This window comes from Quercus robur, chromosome 2, assembly GCF_932294415.1.
Source record: "Quercus robur chromosome 2, dhQueRobu3.1, whole genome shotgun sequence".
NCBI lineage: Eukaryota > Viridiplantae > Streptophyta > Magnoliopsida > Fagales > Fagaceae > Quercus > Quercus robur.
The window spans coordinates 64127102-64146277 of record NC_065535.1 but is presented as its reverse complement, the minus strand read 5'-3'; the positions used below and the strand labels follow the sequence as shown (position 1 = coordinate 64146277).

At 34.0% G+C, this 19176-nt stretch overlaps 1 protein-coding gene across 1 annotated transcript; it reads left to right on the top strand.

Annotated features, from left to right (window-relative positions):
- The first annotated feature begins 16810 nt into the window (after positions 1-16810).
- LOC126714453 (UDP-glycosyltransferase 83A1-like) lies at positions 16811-18947 on the top strand. The gene is made up of 2 exons (XM_050414608.1): positions 16811-17429; positions 17743-18947. The coding sequence occupies exons 1-2, from the start codon at positions 16922-16924 to the stop codon at positions 18624-18626; spliced, it is 1392 nt and encodes a 463-aa protein (XP_050270565.1). The 5' UTR covers positions 16811-16921; the 3' UTR covers positions 18627-18947.
- Positions 18948-19176: the final 229 nt, after the last annotated feature.

Sequence of the window (19176 nt, the reverse complement as noted above, 5' to 3'; positions counted from 1 at the left end):
AGACAAACAGTATTATAATTTTTAAGGGCAATCAAATTCAATACAATTATGTATTTAAATTTAATTAAGAAAAAAAAATTAGGGAAGCTAATATACTGTCTATGATATTGTAACTAAGTTTACATCATTAAAATTATTTTCTGTTGTATAGTCCCTTTCCTTTTAAGCCACTTTTTAAGAACATGAGAATACCCACAAAAATAATAAAGAGGAAACCTGTATTCAGACAATCATATGGCTATTGAACGCCAAAAAAAAAAAATTATTATTATTATTATTTTTATATCTAAAAAACCAAACAATAATAAAATTTGTTTTTCTTCTCACATTGAGCATTCTACTTGGTTTAGATATAAATAAACAAATGTTCGGGGGCCTTTTTTCGGTTGCTCGACCATGTGTTATCCGCTGGGTTAGTGACCTTGCTAGGCCCGGGTTGTGTTTGGAGAGTTGCATCCTGAACTCAACATTGGGTCACGTGGTCCAATGACTACCAGCGTATTTTTAAGTCTACAAAACATTAAAGCCAAAGTTTAAGAATCATGATAATGTTTGAATAAACATGTTAAATGTGTTTGATATAATGGCTTTGACTAATATTTGTAATAGTAGTTAAAATAAAGTAATATATATTTAAAAGTGAAGTAATCATGTACTCAATGATGTAAATTTAAAGATATGGAAGCAGAGTCCCTTATCTTTGTATGGTTTGTAGCTCCAGTTGTATAGCTCCAGTTGTATAGCACCAGTGAGTTGACAGCATTCCAGCAGAATGACTCCAGCGGTAGAGAGGCAGTTTGCCATGATAAGTTCAAGATTGAAAGGGAAAAATGGGTGCAACTGGAGGGAGAGAGAGCATGTCCAGTTGTGTGTAAAGGCTGGTTAAGTTTGTCCCTTTTATCGTACACTTAAATGAGTTTCTCCTTGACAATGCTCTTTTAGGTGTTGTGATGTTATGAATAGTATTGCCTTCCATGAGAAGAGTTTTTGTATGAAGTATTTGTGCCTTCTAAGAGAAGGGCTTTATGTAAGATGGATTTGTGCCTTCCATAAGAAGGGCTTTGATATGAGATCTTGGTGCCTTCTAGGAAAAGGGCTTTAGCATTAGAAGTTTATGCCTTCTATGAGAAGGGTTTTTAGTGTGAGTGTTTGATATCTCTCGAAAAGTGTGGAGATGGTAAAAGATATAGATGTTTTGTGGGACGTAGTATTTGTAATATGTATGATATATGGAAGTATGAAGGATATGGAGGTTAAAGATAGTAAAAATATAAGATTATAACTACTAGAGAAGTTGTAGAGATTGCTTTCCAAGAGGAAAGATTTTATAAGAGAAGAGTATGAAGATGTGTTTAGGTATTTGGAGATAGGAGCAATAAGATGTATTTTCTGAATATGGAGAATGAGAGAATGAGTATAATTAGAGGGGTAATAGTATTGTAATGTGTTTAGCAATGTTGCTGGGATTTACTGTTGGAGGATTGATAAGGGCTTATGAAGGGCGTTTATGAGCTAAAGGCTGAAGAGTTTAGTTCCTAATTTGGAAACTAAAAACTCCGAAGCTTAGAACTTCATTAAGAGCTTTAGAAGATAATTAAAGGGCGAGAGAAGTTTATGAGAGAGTTCTTCTCCATTAGTGTGTTCCCCTTGAGGTGTTGATGGGGGAGGGGGGGGGGGGTTCTATTTAGAGCTGAGTTTAAGGGGGTATTTTAGCAAAGAATCTCAGCCAAAATCTATCTCAATTAGCAATAAATCTTCAGAAAATCCATATTAAGATTTGGCCAAAAATGGTATGTTTAGCTTTAAAGTATTCTTGTTATTTTGGGTAAGAGATGCTGGGGAAAAAGCAGCAGAAAAAGGAAAGTATTTTAGTAAGAAAGAGATAATTACTTTTGTTGGTTTTGGTTTTTAGCCAAATGTGAAAAAATCAGTGATTTCAAGACTGCTGGGTCAGCGGTTACATTTGTTCTGAAAAAGCTGTCACAACTGTCAGGAAAAGCTATGATAGCTATCATGAGACAGCTGTTGCTTAGGGCAAAAGTAGATGAAGTCAGATGTCAGGCTGATGGGGATTTGAGCATTAAAAGGCTGATGATGTCACCTCCAGCCAAGTGTCAAGTGCTGAACACACTACTGGTGTTCTGCTAGAAATGTTTTCTTTTTTGGATGTTTGTGTTTTTGGTCCAAGATTCTATTACAACACGTTTTTAGTAAGTAATAGAAGGATCGGTTGAAAGTTAATGAAGCTTTAGAGATTTAGTTAAAGTTTCATTGTGTTGTGACTGAATCTTGGTGAGCAAGAAAAGCATTTAATGCTTTACTCTAGCAATTGGCAGAAAAATATATGGTCGAATTGTAGCAGACAGCAGCTGGATATTTAGAGATATCATGAATATTCTATATATTTGGAGATTAAAGATAGCCAATCAGATTAGGCCATGTGTTTGAGTTGGATTTTAGCTGAAAGTAGTAATGAGATTTATGTAGAATAATATAATTAAGTTTCTAAATCTGTAAGAACAGCTGGAGGTTGAATGAATAGCTATTTGTTCAGCATTTAGATGGCTGGAGGTATTGAGTGTTTGTCATATGATGAATATTAAGTTTTAGAAAAAAAGCAATGAGGAATTTTATCATTTTAAGTGCTATGTGATAAGAGATACTTATCATATGTTACCCGTTACACAGACTCGTCAAAGTTCAAGGAGTTGGAGAAGACACGCCAAGCAACATGTTTCTTTTATCAACTTTAAACCATTAGAGCTTTACTGAATATACCTCTTGACCCTCCAAACCACGACACCCAAAGTTTCCTCAAAGAGACTTATGAGCTTGGATCATAAGTCGAAAATGAGATGACATACCTTGGGTTTTGTTGTCATTTTGTGTAAATATGGGTTTTTGTTGAAAAAGTCGTTTGCCATGAGTGTAAGAGACGAATATAGGCCATGAGTTTTGATTCATTGCTTGAACTCGATTTATTTGTTGATGTTGATGATGTCATGGGGTTATGATCCCAATTGATGAAGAGGAATTGTGGACCATGAATCGGCCTCTTGAAGTAAGGATCTTGTAGGCCATGTGAGCCCAATCCATGAGATATAAGCTTTATTTTGAGCTTTAAAGAGATTTATCCAAAAAATTAATAATATGTTGATGTGGCGTGGGTTGCTAATGAAGTAGTGTCATGTGGGGCGAAAAAAGAGTCCTTAACAACAAACAAAACAGTTTGGTGTTTCAACTTAGAGGATATAATTCATACCTATTGCTAATTAGCTTCTACATATAAGGGTCAAGCTTTCTTCAAAAGAAATAAACATTAGATGAACACCATGGGTGCGCAGATCATGAGCACCCACTTCACAAGCATCAATGGTTCCACTTTTGATATCATAAAAAGTCAATTTTCGTTCAAGCCATGGTATCAATTTTCCTTTGCTGAGGCATGTTAAATAGAGAGAAGGTTGTATAGCATAATATGGTAGATCCTCCAAACTGACTCGACATTCTCATTGATGATCCTCTAGCATATCATATACACCAAAATAAATATAAGGCATTAAGTCAACAAAACACAACCTCCCGTCATATTCCTCTAAATGTATCCAAGGTTGTGAAATACTATGACAATGGCCTGTAGGTACGCTGATTGTTCTGAATGTTTCATCACTGACATTAAATGCCGTAATGACCAATTGCATCAGATAAGTACCAACTCCACGTATGGTATTCAAATAGTATATAGTGCCATCCAAATAGAATGTTCCCCAAAAATATATGACATCAGGGCTGTCAATAATGCTCCATGAATTACTAGAGCCAACTGTTATTACTGTAGTCTTGACTATATCATCTAAATCTTTTAAGAGTTTGATCACTTTATATTGATTTGTTAAAGGACAATATCCAAACCCAATTCCATAAAACATCCTAAATGTATGATGACAAAGTGGAAGAGTAACAAATTCACTAGTGATGGGATTACATACATGAACATCTTCAACACCAATGAGGCAGATCACACTGTTGATAGAACTAAACAATTTGAGATTTTTGGACCATCTATGGGGTGTAGACGTAGTAGTACTGGAAGATATAGTTTTTGTCATCAAAGTCTTAAGGCCACCTCCTATTTGTAAAGAACATATTTCAAGGGAAAACATACCTTCAGAATTGCGATCATTGGAACAGGTAACATTCCAAGAGAGGTTTCTTTTGAGCGCTTTAGGTATTCATCTGCAAATTCAGTGATCAGTGCATTCTAGGCCTTGCACACCAACCTTAATCTGAGGACACGATACAGTGGAAGTAGTGAGAATATGCGTAGAGTGATATCTAGTGGGAGAAAATCAAAATTCCTGCCTTGTTCCAATTCCATTATTGTTTTTGGTGTAAGTGATAGAGAGCACTCTTGTTTCGTGCAATATCTGCTCTTTCTTATTCAGACATAAAATTAATATGTACTATATATTAGTATATATAGTACACAAAGATAAGTTTTCCACCTTCGGGCAACATATGTATAACAACACAAAGATAGGTTTTCCTATCAAAAAAAGAAGAAGAAGAAGATAGGTTTTCCACTTTCCGCCAACATATATACAACACAAAGATAGGTTTTCCCATTAATTTCTGCCAAGTCGCCATCCAACAAGTGAAAAACCTATCTTTGTATTGTATATTAAATAATAATAGATTTTTAGTACAAGTAAGATATTTAACTTGCACAAAAAATACAATTGGGCTTAGGGGTGTGTGTGTGTGTATATATATAATAGTATTGTATAAAATTAGGATTAGGAAAAGGGTTTTTGTCCCAAAAAAAAAAAAAAAAAAAAGATTAGGAAAAGGGGTTTATCGTGAGGAGTGAGGACTAGAGGTGGTAAAAAATTAAGCAACAATCTGTTTATAAAGTTTTTAAATATTGAAGCCCATCTGCCCATGTGATCTACCATAGACAGAAACAAAGGTGGATGCGCCAAATTCAACCCAACTATTTTAGCCATCCATTTCCAATACCATTGGGCCTTTGAAACCAACAATCCAATCCTAGACTAGTAGGAGATTTCTAAATTGACTTTGAGGGTGAAGGGGGGAGGGAGTGTGGTAAGTAACTTTAAAAAATATATATAAATATATAAATATTTATATATATATATATATATATATATATATATTTAGACAAATTAGTATTGATTACTATGCTTGGTGATTTTATTAATTTTATTTATTAATGAGTGACAAAGAAGAATATTCATTAACAAAATCAAAACTATTGGATCTTGGATTCTACGCAAAGGTTCTTTTATGAAACTTCCAATCTTTGTCAGCTACTTTCTGTGGAATTTTTGTTCAATGTGAAAATTCCCTACTTTTTTTTTTTTTTTTTGATAATCTAATAGTTACAACAAGTGCGAGAATGAGATTTGAGATTCTTCTTATAAAGTAAACTAGATAATCTGGCTCTTGAAATGGTTATTACTCAATAGCATTAACTACTGCAGATGTGACAAAATTATTGTAATATCAAGCCATCTTTACTATTGGAGGTATCATTTTCACACGCATAAAAAAGTAAGGATATTATATCCTCTACCAAAAATTGAAATAAAAAGACTAACACTTGCAATAAGCTCAAATTTGGGTAAACTCTATTGTAAAGGCTTAGTCATATTGTAAAGGATGATTGTGGATTATTGAGATTCTCTTGCCCGTTTAAGCCTAAGCCAAGCCCCAATCAAGGTTTGTCTAAATGAGGATCATAACAAGACCGAGGAAATATAGTAATCTACTAAGGAGACACATAAAATTATGATCTTGATCTCAACCTGGCTCTAAAAAAACACATCTCCCAAATTTGCAATCATATCTGCAATAAATGTTGATTAATTAGATTGAACAACAACAACAAAGGGCAATAAACCTAAGGATGGATTCATATCCCGTGCAATACCTAGGGTATTGCACGGGGTGCAATAGCACAAATCCCAGCCATCCATTTAATCCAATGACTCCTTATTTTGACACCTCATCAGGACTCGCTGGCAATCTGTGTGCTCACTCAAGATTTCATTTCAGCTTCCCATTTTTGAATTTCACTAAAACTCTCTCTCCTCTCTCTCAATACCTCCAAGCTCTCTCTGTCACTCTCCCTAACGCTCCACTCTCTCAACCCCGACTATGCCTCCACCACTCTCTCAACATCCATGTTTGCTCTCTGCCTCTCCCTCAACCCTGTCGTCACCGTTTCCTGCGTACTCAACTCTGACCCATAAGCAAAAACAACGGCTCACCATCTAAGATCTTGACCCTAAACACTCGCATCCTTTTTAGACCCAGATCAAAGAGAGAGTAAGGGTTGGGGTTAGGAGAGAATCGGGTGTTTAAGTGAGAATTTGATGCTTTTCAGACCCAAATCAGAGAAAGCAAGGGTTAGGGTTTGGAGAGAATCGGGCAAGAGAGAAGTTGATGCCTTTCTAGTTTTGATCTATGGAGGGATATGAGATTGAGAGAGAAAGAAAGAGAGTTTGGTCGAAGGAGAGAAGAAGCCAACATCAGAGGTGGTGTTTGTGATGAGCCAACCTTGTCAATTTGGGCTTGTTTCAGAGAAAGACCACCACTCAGTAAAAGGGTTTTCTTTTATCTCTATTTTTTTTAATAAACTCTGTTTGGTTGCTAGGAAAGGAAGGAAAGTAAATAATAGTGTCACAATTTTGTTGATTGAATTATTGGGGCTGAATTTAATTCTTTTTTCTCTTTTTTTGGTTTTTAGCTTAGGAATTGAAATCAAGTCTTATATTGCTTGCATTTTTGTCAATTGTTTAAAAATGCTTGAATCCTTGTAATTTGTATTCAATGGGCTTATTATTAGGTTCCTAATGATGAAAGTTTGAACCTTTATGAGCTATTTAACCAAAGCATGAATGTTCAATACATTGAAAGGCTTTCACAGAAAAATTTTGACAGAAAAATTTTGACAGTACATTTTCATTTGGAGTTAATTACATAAAATTGAATTTAAGACTTCTTGTAGATGTGATGTTAAAAAGGCATGCTTTTATTATGTTGAATGACTCATATCGAGTGTCACTCCTTAGATATAGAAGAAACTAAATGGGTAGCAAATTCTTAATTATACAAAATTTACTTTTTCAGATTTTCAATTTTCCTGGCATCCCCAAAAACTGCTACAGATGCAGATCATTAGCCATGAAGTTTGTTAGTTATAATTTCTATAATGAAATTGGTTCTTTAATCTTAGTCTTTTTGGATTTAATTTGTAGTCACTTCAGCTACATGTTTTTTTAATAACTTGCATTACTTCCACAACTCAACTGAAAACCATAATAGCTCATTACTATGCTTTGGGTATGGCTGAATATGCTATGATTGAATTTCTGTTTGATGGTGAGCCTATGTGTGTCCTTGGTGTAATGGTTATAGCTTTTGTTTGGATTTGAAACCAATGAATGGAGGTTGGATGGGCTTTGCATGTATTAGTGTAAAAAAGTTGCAATGGGTGAGTGTATTAATCTTCTTGATGTTTTTTTTCCTTTGCTTTGATTTTTGTTATTGCCTTGCTTCTTGTGGTGGTGGTTGTTGTTGTTGTTGTTACTTCTTGAGCAATTTTAGGAGTTTTTTTTTTTCTTTGACTTAAACTAGAAATTCTATTGCTTGGTCATGAGCTATTCTAAAAATCCTTATGGCATTTTTCTTTTCTTATCCTAATTTTTCTTAAGTGTGTGTTATTTTCCTAAATTTGGATTGACCATGCACTATGCAGCAATGTATTATTTTGGTAGGATAATATGTTTGGCCAGTTGTAGTTCATTTTATACATTCAATCTATGGCTCTTGACAGATGAACTTGTGAGGAATTTTTTTGCTGTCTTGAATTGTCACTAGTCATACTTTATAAGTTCAGCTCAAATTTCAGGTAATGAATTACATATTTTTATATGTTTGTTAGTGCATGCCCAAAATATCCTGGGTTCTTGGTTCAAAATCATCTTCCAAAATTTGGTGATTTTATTATTGATTATAATGATTGTAACAAAAAAAAAAAATAGAAATAAAAATTCAATGGTTATTGTACTAATTGAAATTTGTTTTTCAACACTGCAAGATGACATAGAAGCCAAGTGGCTCAAGCCCCTACCATGAAGCCTACTCGACCTACTGTGAAGCTGGCTTTGTTCATGATTTTTATTTTAATTTTTCATATTTTTATTTTATCATCTTTCCATAGTTTTTAGTCTTTTGAGTGAGTTTTAAATGGGGAAAACACTTAGCTGGCTGAGTTTCTTGCTCTATCAATTAGATAATTTTCTTTTTGCTTTGGAGATGGTTCTGTTTCTTAGTGCCTCAAATAATTAGTAGCAAGCTTCATTTTGCCACAGTGATGAAAATGTGGTTTATTGCATGTCATCCCATATTGCTACTCTTTCTATTGTCAAAATTAAAAATCTACCAACGTGATACAAAAACAGTATATTAAAACTGTACATCTTCCAAAAATAGTGATTGTGACTGCTCAACTTAAGAACTCTAGAGGGATTTAGTGTGTATTTTACATAGCTTTATTATGCTTGATGAAAACTGCCATGGATATGTTAAATATTCGAAGGTTAAATGCCTTTTCTCATTCTGGAAGATTCCTTGACTTTACCTTTTGTTCCTCAACTTATTTAGATGGATTAAATCAAATATGTTTACAATAGTAATCTAAACTTGCTTAGCAGTACTTTAATGCCAGAGAAAGCATTCTTGCTAAACAAAATTATATATATCATATATGGCTATAGATAATAAAAATTGAAAATAATAATATAATGTTGTTTTGGTCATCTGCGGATGTTAACCAGCTTTGGCCTTGATAGTCACCAAATCTAATATGAAATTGGAAATCTCTCATTCATTCTACCATGTACTAACAAATTTAGGGAACAAAATTTAGGTATGAAGAGATGTTGCATTCCACTAAGTAAGAGCATGTAAAAGATTAATTACTTGCATTTAAAAAATAAACAAGATTTGGTACATGACATTGCATTTAAAAATATTAATCACTTGCATATATAATTAATGTTTAACTAGAAGTTACTTAAACATGCACTTGTACAATCTAACATATTTAACATGTTTGACTAACTTCTTTAGTTAAAAAATTATCCAAAAAATTTGCTACATGTGCAATCAATTGTCTACATAGTCAGATTTGTTGTCCAAGAAACTGTCCAAGACAAAGTTGTCCAAAAATGTTGTCCAAAAATATTGTCCACTGTGCAATATGCTACCATGTCCACTATGCAATATACTATCAAACAAACTGTCCAAAAAATGTTATCCATCATATTGTAAAATCAATATTAGCCTGAAATTATGTCAAAAAAAGCAAGTTACATTTTAAACTTAAACAAACATGAGAAAATTTCACTATAATTGAACTTACCATTTATTAGTTTTTTACATACCAAAAAAGTGTTGTGTTTGCAAGCAAGCATTTGTATTTTCAACACATGGAGTTAGTCCATAATTGAACCTAACTTCATTTCCCTGTGTATATATATAAACAAATAAGTTTATTCATTTGGTGAGTAGAAAGGATATAAACACATGGATTTATTTTTTAATTTACCAATATTCATTTGGTGAGTAAGAATTAAAACTAAATATTTTAAATTTGAGGGACCAAAACCAAACTTGCCTCAACCAAAAATATAATAAGTCACTCACCAAATTGTTACGGGTGGAACTCACACAAAAGGCCAGTCAGGAATGACCTTTTAATAAAGTCACTCACCACAGGCCATGCCAAAACCCAAATCACCCATTGCCAAGCATGCATAGCCAAGAGACGATCAATAGCCAGCCACACCCAAATCATCCATCACTATCAACCATCAAAAAGCCAACCCAAATCACTAGTCAACAAGACAACACACAACCAAGCCATAACAATATCCCAACCCATCAACCACCTGACTAGCAACCAAGACCTACTTAAATCTTACGCATAAAGCCACTTCAACAGAAACTTCATAATACAAATCAATCAGAAAAATAGACTTCAAATCCACCAATTCAAAAGTTTCTAGATAGTTACTTAAAACGTGAATATACATCACACAAATCTAACAAATTCATGAAAAAAGAAAAGAGAAAAAAAATGGAAGATTGGTTGAGCTCAACTAAGGGAAGATAGTCACTTAAAGCAATGTTTACATTTTACCTAACAAACAGTTGCATCATTTGATACTTGAGACAATGATGGAGTTAATTGAGACAATGATGGAGTTAATGGTGCCTATGTAATCACAATGATTATAAGAGAAATAATTTACGAAATCATCTAATTACTTATAATTGCAAAACAAGTAAACATGTAAGTTTTTTCAAAATTTCATGTATGAAAACATTTATATTTTACCTGACTAACATCCGTAGGATTGGATACTTGAGACAATAATGGAGTTAATGGTGCCTATGTAATCACAATGATTATAAGAGAGAGTTTAAGAAATCATCTAATTACTTATAAGTGCAAAACATGTAAACAAGTATATTTACCCTTAAGAATGACATGAAACTAGTTTGGTAACTATGGATTGGTCCCAATTCAGATGTCATTATTGGCGTGGAAAAAGTGATATGATAAGTCTGCTATATCACAAAAAAGAAAACCTTATTAATAAATTCACAAATGAAAGGCAAGTGTAATACAACCTCCAACTTCACAAATTATTAAGTTATTCCACTACGAATAAAAAAAAAAAAAAAATCTCTTACTTGATGCGAATAATGTTCTCCACATGAGCCATAATTATTGTATTGCATGTTAGGAGCAAAATTAGGTTCCTATATGAGAAAAAAAAAAAAAAATATATATATATATATATATATATTATTGGCCATAACAATATAAAAGTTTACAAACAATGGAAACTTAATAAGGTATAAAAATAAATAAATAAAATTTACTTTGGAAAACTATTGGCTAATCTCATCATTTAATTCAACTCTACCCCCTTTTTTTGTTTGCTTCTCAACCCAACTTTTCTTTCTTTTTCTACCCTTGCGACCTTTTTTCTTAAGACTTTTTGCTCTTTCAACCAAATCTTCCAAATGTTGATTAAGATCAAGATTTTCTGTACTACTACAAAATGGCATTTGATGGGGCAATTGATGACCAACCACATTTTATGTCGCAACATCTTCAACCTTTTTTTTCATATTCCTCTATCATCTTCTCTATTAAAGAAAATGCCTCTTCATTGTCTGCTGCTCGAGAAGTTAATTGAACCAACTTGGGACATAATCTTCTATACCATTGTGTAGCAGTCAAGTTGACATCCTCTTCCACATTTGTTCTCTCCTATTGTCCAAGATACATCCACTTTTTGCCTCTTTTGTCCATCTTTTCAAAATGTACATATCAGGAATTGTCTTTATATCAAGGAAGTCAAAGACTTTCAGAAAATGGCAACATAAAATCCTAACTATTTCAAACTTTCTACAACTACATAAAAATGTCTTATTTGTAGTGTCATAAGATATTATGTACTCATCAGGCTTATGCAGAAACTCAACAGTGTATGTATGCACTAACAAGTCCTCTTGGCGATTTTTTATCCTTGCTGCTGATGCAAGGTCATATTGATCGTGAAGCATTCGAAATATTACAGGTGTGTACATTTGTACTGCCTGCTTCAACAATGGAGAATTTTTCAAGCCCAACTGGGAAATTTTTTGTCTTGCATTAAATTCAACTTGTAACTCTCTTTCTTGTTTTTGCTCAATCACCCAATAAAAATGTTCAAAAAATTCTGCCACATCCAAATTAGATCTCAAGTAGTCTTTCAAATCTCCATTCAAGCTTTCATTGAGTTGGGTACTTCATATTCCCAATTTAAATTCATTCTTCATGTAACACTTTGCCCATTTTCCTTTCAATTTGTAGATAGTATCCAACCAACTATGATCATGTATAGCATATGTGTCAATCATGTCCTCCCAAGTTTTTTCAAATTCAATTTCATCATTAAACTCAAACATACAAGTTTTAAAAACTTGAAGAAAAGAAGAACCATCCTTCATCAAATTCCCCAAATGTTTTATCCCATTTTGCATTATGTGCCAAGTACATAATCCATGGTAAATATTAGGCATTATCTCACTCAATGCCTTTGTCATTCCAGGATCTTGATCCGTAAAAATTGTTTTAGGTCTTTTACCTGCATGTGCAACTAAGAAACTTTCAAACAACCACTTAAATGATTTTTTCGTTTCATCATAAAAGAGCAACTCCAAAAACCATTAACCCTCTATGGTGATTGAAACCGGTAAACACCCCTAAGGGTCTTAGCTCTTTATTAGTAGTGTCAAATGTCACCACATCACCAAAATTAACATAATCAATAATCATTCTAGCATCAGTCCAAAAAATGTTTGTAATCTGCTCAACATTATCTAATTGTACTGCATATTGAAATGATGGATTTGTAGTCAATTGTTCTTGAAAGTATCCTAATATGCACATAGCTTGACCATATATCAAATTTTTTTGCCATCTTGTTCTAAAATAACTATGCTGATCAAGCTCAGTGAATCCAAGATTAGCTCTTCCACCAGCCACTCTACTCATTAACTAATGTGCTGCTTTTAGTTTGATTCCAGAAGAGGATGCTAACTCAATCAATCCTGCATGAACTTCTGAGTTTTTCCGTTGAGATCTCATCATATAAAATTTTCTGATAGATGAAGAGTGTGATTATGTTCTTCAATAAAATCAGTCACTTTATACTTTCCAGTTTCTCGCACTAATGAAACATATAGCTTTATAGGACAATTAGTCCTTGTATCATCTTGGTTACGAGTGCGAATCATATCTTCTTTTTCTAGACCTCGAATGCCCTGCTTTGCACATACAAATCCCATTAATGTTATCTTTCCATCCTTCTTACTTTTATTTATGTAATGTTTTCTAACATCAAAGCTCATTTGCCTTCCATATTTTAGCCAAAATTCCCATGCATCTTCTAATGTATCAAATTTCATACCAACTTTAGGACTCAAATCTTCATTGGCATCCATGTTTTGAGAGAATTCTCTTGCCACACTATGCAGTGAATTAAAGAATACTCCTGTAATTAACAAACAAATGAATCCATTGGACAGTTTCAGTCAAAACACTTTAGAAACAAACAAGACAATCCCAAAAAACAACCAATTATTCAACCAGTGTGTACTACAACAAGATAAATCCTAAAGCCTCCGTATCAATCTAGGATATCAGCTAACTGCTAAGGAGTACAATCAGATCATAAGTATAGCTAACCCAATGGCACTTCACAACTCCCTGTATGAGGGAGTTTGACCATCAGTTCTCACCAGTCTTTCAAATAGATCTACTTTGATCAAATTCAATAAAACTATTTGACTCAATTATTATCGAAGACATTTCAAATTAAAGACATACAAGACAAGCACAAAATAAAAATTTGATCTTTAACCAACTAAAACAAGTTTCAAATCCCATTATTTTGATGAAATAACCGAAACCCAGTTCCAATAATTTCATTTAAAACAAAACCCAGACTTTTTTTTACTTTACAATTTCAAAATAATTGATCTTCAACTAGAAGAAACTAAAGGGTTGAATCTAAATTTCCTTACTTGCTGACTACCGCAATTCAATCCACAGCCACACTAAGGACACTTGTAGAAATTATCGATAGGAAAAGAAGTAGAAGCAATCCCAACAGAGAAGTAAAGGTCATCACCATCCCTGCCCACCTCGATGATGTTGAGCCACAAGAACAAGATCTTGACGCTGATCCCAGTGAGGCTGGTGACAATGGATTGAAGGAGAGGCAGAGAATGGGTTGAAGGAGAGGCAGAGAGTGGCAGTTGCACAGGGGAGAGAAAGAGAAAAAAATTTGATTTTATGAAAGTTTACTCAGACTTACCAGAAACAGTGGGCGGGCTATGAAATTTTTTAAAGGTAAAATAGTCTTTTTCTTATTTGGTGAGGTGTCAAAAATTTAAGCCATTAGATTAAATCTATGGCTGAGAATTTAGGTATTGCACCGGATATGAATCCACCTAGGGACACCCTTTTAGTATGGATGGTGACAAGGGGGATGGGACTTGTTTCATCATTGCATCCCCTAGGTTCATGGGGGAGAGAGCCCAACCCTCTCTATAAATAGAAGCTATTCTTGCAATTAGAAAGAGAACATGAGTGCAACAATTCCCCAATCGAGCATTCACAAGAAAAGTAACATTGAATTATCACATTCTGCTTGAACTATAACACTGAGTCTCATTTGTGATATTCACAAAAGTAAATAATAAATCCATTGTATTGAGAAAGGATTTTCTCCATTTCACTTTAAAATGGATTATAAAATGGATATAATCCATTTTATGGTTAGGATTTATTTGAACAAATCTAAAACTAGGATGTGCCACCTCATTAAAAGACAATAATTAATACTAACAAGATTTAACGAGATCCTTGACCCTTCTAAACTAAACAACTTAACCACCGTGCACCTTTGGCGTGATAGTCACTTCACAAGTACAAAGTTTTTGTAGAGTGGGGAGGACAATGGCCAGAATTTAAGTTTTCCAAGAGAGAGTTTCACACACATATATACTTAGATTAAGTTAGAGTAAAATTTCTATTTTGTATAAAAATAAAAATAAATAATAAATAAACTAAACAACTTAAAACAAAACAAGCAGATGAGGACATGGAGGTTGGGCTCTCCAATGTCTCCAAATAGTGCATGTGACAGGTTTTGGCCAATATTTTTAGGGTTTTGAAAGGCAGCTCAGGTTTTATAAATTAAACAAAAATCTGTTTATAAATAAATATTGAAGCCCATCAGCCCATGGGCTACGTCACCGAGCATAGACAGAAGAACTACAAACGAAAATACATGGGCCGAAGGAGATTAATAGTATTGAGTACTGACGATCAAGGATGCTTAGTGATTTTTTTTTTTTTTTTTTTTTGTAAAAAAAAAAATTATTTACTAATAAGTAGTAAATAAGGATATTCACCGATAAAAAGTCATAACTATTGTGAACATGAATTTTACACGAGGATTCTTTTACGATATCTCTAATGTTTTGTAGGTACTATTATTGTTCAATGTACCATGAGATATTAACGAATGTGATTGCACTGTCATGTGTGACTGTCCAAAATGATTTAACAACAACAATTAAAGCCTTTATTCCAAACTTTTAAAGGTCAGTTATAAATCTTCAATAGAGTAATTAGTGTAAACTAGCCTATCCAAAATAATAATAAAAAATTAGATCCAAAAAGAAGAAGGAAACTAGTTATCAAGTGACATGGCATAATTTACCATCGGGTTTTCATGTAGACCACTATCTTATTTACCCCTATTAATATTATAGGGAAACAACTTAGGTCTAGTGTCTTATGCACTGGACCTACGCCTCTCCCATTATATTCTAACACTAAAATAAAATAAACTAAACTAAAAATATTTTTAAAATGTGTAGTTACTTCATAGTACGATGCTACTTATAAGCGGATGTAACAAAATTACTGTTATACCTAATCATATGAATAGTGTAGATTTCATACCCACACAAAAACCAAAACAAAACAAAAAGTCTGTGTACTGTAGAATTTCCTCTACGCAAAGTCGCCATAAAAAAAAAAGGACTATAGTAATTTGCTCAAATTTGTGTACAAGTCTACCTTACCAATGAAAGTCGAGACACAGCATCAACAAAAACTAGGTGAACCTACATAGACCATGCAACATAGAAGTACGCAATCTACATCATGTTCTAAAATTTGCAGCAATCAAGTTGTAAAATCGGTTGCATTTCTGGTAGTTACATGGACACAATCTCCCTCCAGTCCATATCCATTTTGTTTGTAGGCTATGCTGGTTCTTCCAAACTCCTAACACTTGCTCTATATCTATAATATTTCAAATTTAGAGCTGTACTATTTTTACTTAAATGTTCTCTCTCTCTCTTATTTTTGCCAACTTTCACTAGACTATCAACTTTGCACCCCAAATAAAATAAATAAAATAAAAATCATAGTTAATGACAAAAATGGAAGAGGGCAAATCCCACAGGCATGCTTGCAAAGGGACCATTTAAATTACATGAATTTGTCAATATCAGGTGTTCTTAATAATAGTTTCATTCCTAATCAAGGCCGCCATTGTTTTGGCCTCTTTAGGCACTAAAAAATATCCACATGATTCTTAATATATATATATATATATATATATATATAACGTACAGTCGTACACAAGTTTTAGTAATTTACAAAAGCATTAACTTTCATATATCGTACAATTGAAAAATCATTTGTTGCTGAATAAGACAATAAGTTCATATATCGTACAAGTAAAAAATAAAACGAATTGATGTTTTGGCGATGAGAAAGAGCAACCATCATGATGCCACCTTCCCACATGTTCCTTACTGAGGACATCTGAATCATCTGATTGGGAACTGCATTTCCTACAAATTATCAGGTTTAGATTGTAATAGCAAATTTAAGCCTAAATAATCAACAATATTCACATACAAGGCCTTTCACACCAGCAAACTCTTATCTAATATTGTTTATTGAGCAATCAAGCCTCAAAGATGACGTCCTTCCCTGAAATGATTGATAATTTAATAGAGCAAACACAAAAATCAACTGCAATAGAAATTGCAAAAATATGTAAAGAGTAAGCAGTAGACATAATAAGTGAAGACAACTAAAATAAAATAGTAATGAGTCAGCAATATTCCCAGTTTGAGATTCCAGCAAAATCATTGAACATGAAGACAAAACAATGAGCACCTGCCCCTTACTCCTTACAACCCATAAAAGTGTCATGAACTTGAGTGTAATTGTAAACAACACATGAATCTGCAAAGCAAAAGAAGAACCAAAATGAGCAATCCACATATCCTGGTTATACCATATCCAGCACAAGGCCATATAATTCCTCTACTAGAGCTATCACAGTGCTTAGCCGAGCATGGCTTGAGAATAACATTTGTAAACACAGAGTACAATCACAACCGAATCATGAATGCAATGGCAATGAAGGATAAAATAGGGGATCAAATCCATATGGTTTCTATTTCTGATGGATTAGAACCGTTGGACAGAAATAAGCCAGGGAAGTTATCAGAAGCAGTCTTGAGGGTCCTGCCTGGAAAGCTGGAGGAGCTCATTGAACAGATTAATGGGTCCATTGGTGAAGAAATCACATGTATCCTTGCTGATCAGAGCATTGGATGGGCCCTAGAAATTGCAGAGAAGAAGAAAATACGAAGAGCTGCCTTCTGTCCTGCAGCAGCTGCACAATTGGTCTTAGTATTTAGCATCCCAAATTTGATTGAAGATGGAATTATCACCGATGATGGTGAGTTCCTATGTTACCAACTATTAACTTTTTTATTTTTTTATTTTTTATTTTTTATGAAATACTGTTAAATTACTAATTGTCTCAAAAGTTTAAGTTATTAGGATATGGTAAACTTAATAATTTAACCACATACTTCTAACGAATACCAAGAATGCTGAAAACAAGTTAGAGTAGGGACCATTTTCAGTGGTAACCCCTCATTTATCAAGTTAGTCATAAAAAAAACTACTAAGCAACAGTAGTAGTGAAACGTACCAATGTTAACGGTAGGTCATATGGTCTCAACCTTCAGTTGAAATTCTCCTCGCAGGAACTCCCATGAAAAAACAGATAATTCATCTCTCACCAGGAATGCCTGCCATGAGCCCAGAAAACTTTGTGTGGACCAGCGTTGGCAATCTGACCATGCAGAAATCTATTTTTGAACTCCTGGTAAGAAATAACCAGTCTGTGAAGGTGATTCAGTGGCTGCTATGCAACTCTACTTATGATCTTGAGCCTGCTGCATTTACCTTGGCTCCAAATATTCTACCCATAGGTCCACTTTTGGCAAACAACAGGCTAGGAGACTCAGGAGGAAACTTCTGGCCGGAGGATGCAACTTGTTTGAAATGGCTGAATCAACAGCCACCACGCTCAGTGATATATGTTGCATTTGGAAGCTACACAATTTTTGACCAAACTCAGTTCCAAGAATTGGCTTTGGGGCTTGAACTCTGCAACAGACCATTCCTGTGGGTTGTGCGGCCAGATATCGCAGATGGAACAAATAATGCATACCCAAAAGAATTTCTAGACAGAGTAGCAACTCGTGGGAGGATGGTGGGTTGGGCACCGCAACAGCAGGTTCTGAGACATCCATCAGTTGCTTGCTTCCTCAGCCATTGTGGTTGGAACTCCACCATGGAAGGTGTAAGCAATGGGATACCCTTCTTGTGCTGGCCATACTTTGCTGACCAGTTCCTTAACCGGAGCTATATTTGTGATGTTTGGAAGGTTGGGTTGGGTTTAGACAGAAATGAAAGTGGCATCATAACACAAGGAGAAATCAAAAGTAAGGTGGAGCAACTTCTAGGCAATGAAAAATTAAAAGCAAGCGCATTGGACCTCAAGAATAAAGTCATGGCTAGTATCAAAGAAGGTGGTGGCTCTCATAAAAATTTCAAGAATTTCATAGAATGGATGAAAGCATAGAAAAGTTTGCATTGAGCGTTTGTTTTTTCCTTCCCTTTTCTTGAGATCTTGCTTGAATAATCTTGACGCGGGAGACGTAAGAAGATTATTATTTAGTACTATTTATATTTGCAAGTCAATTGTAATTTTATGTTTTAGGTCCTAGTAATTTATTAGGCTATTAGTATTTTAATTTGGAAGCAATGTTATTTTTGTAATAAGGCAATTAGGGTTTCCTAGCCAATTAAAACTAAGGTTTAACAATCCTTTATAAGCAATCTATTGTACTCTTTGAGGAGATAGTTGATATTTTGATGAATGAAAAAATGGTTGTTTGGTCTCTCTTTGGTTTGGTGTTGACTCCAGGTCTACCCTAGGTGCCGACTTCTAGTGGTTTTCCCACTTGTTGCTGACTCCAAGTAAGGCTAGGTGTTGACTCCTAGGTCATATCCCTTTATTTTATTGTTGTCTCCTAGGTCATATCCCTTTATTTTATTGTTGTTTCAGTTTTGTTATAGTTGTCATGTGTCAAATCTACTTCAAAAGAGATGGGGAGCAGGAATGCAAAGAA

What these genes read in the sequence shown, in the direction of transcription:
- LOC126714453 (XM_050414608.1), top strand. Translation starts at nt 16,922, where the DNA reads ATGAATCTGCAAAGCAAAAGAAGAACCAAAATGAGCAATCCACATATC. An exon ending in TGGAATTATCACCGATGATG is followed by an intron (nt 17,430 to 17,742) that starts GTGAGTTCCTAT and finishes TTCTCCTCGCAG; the next exon opens with GAACTCCCATGAAAAAACAG.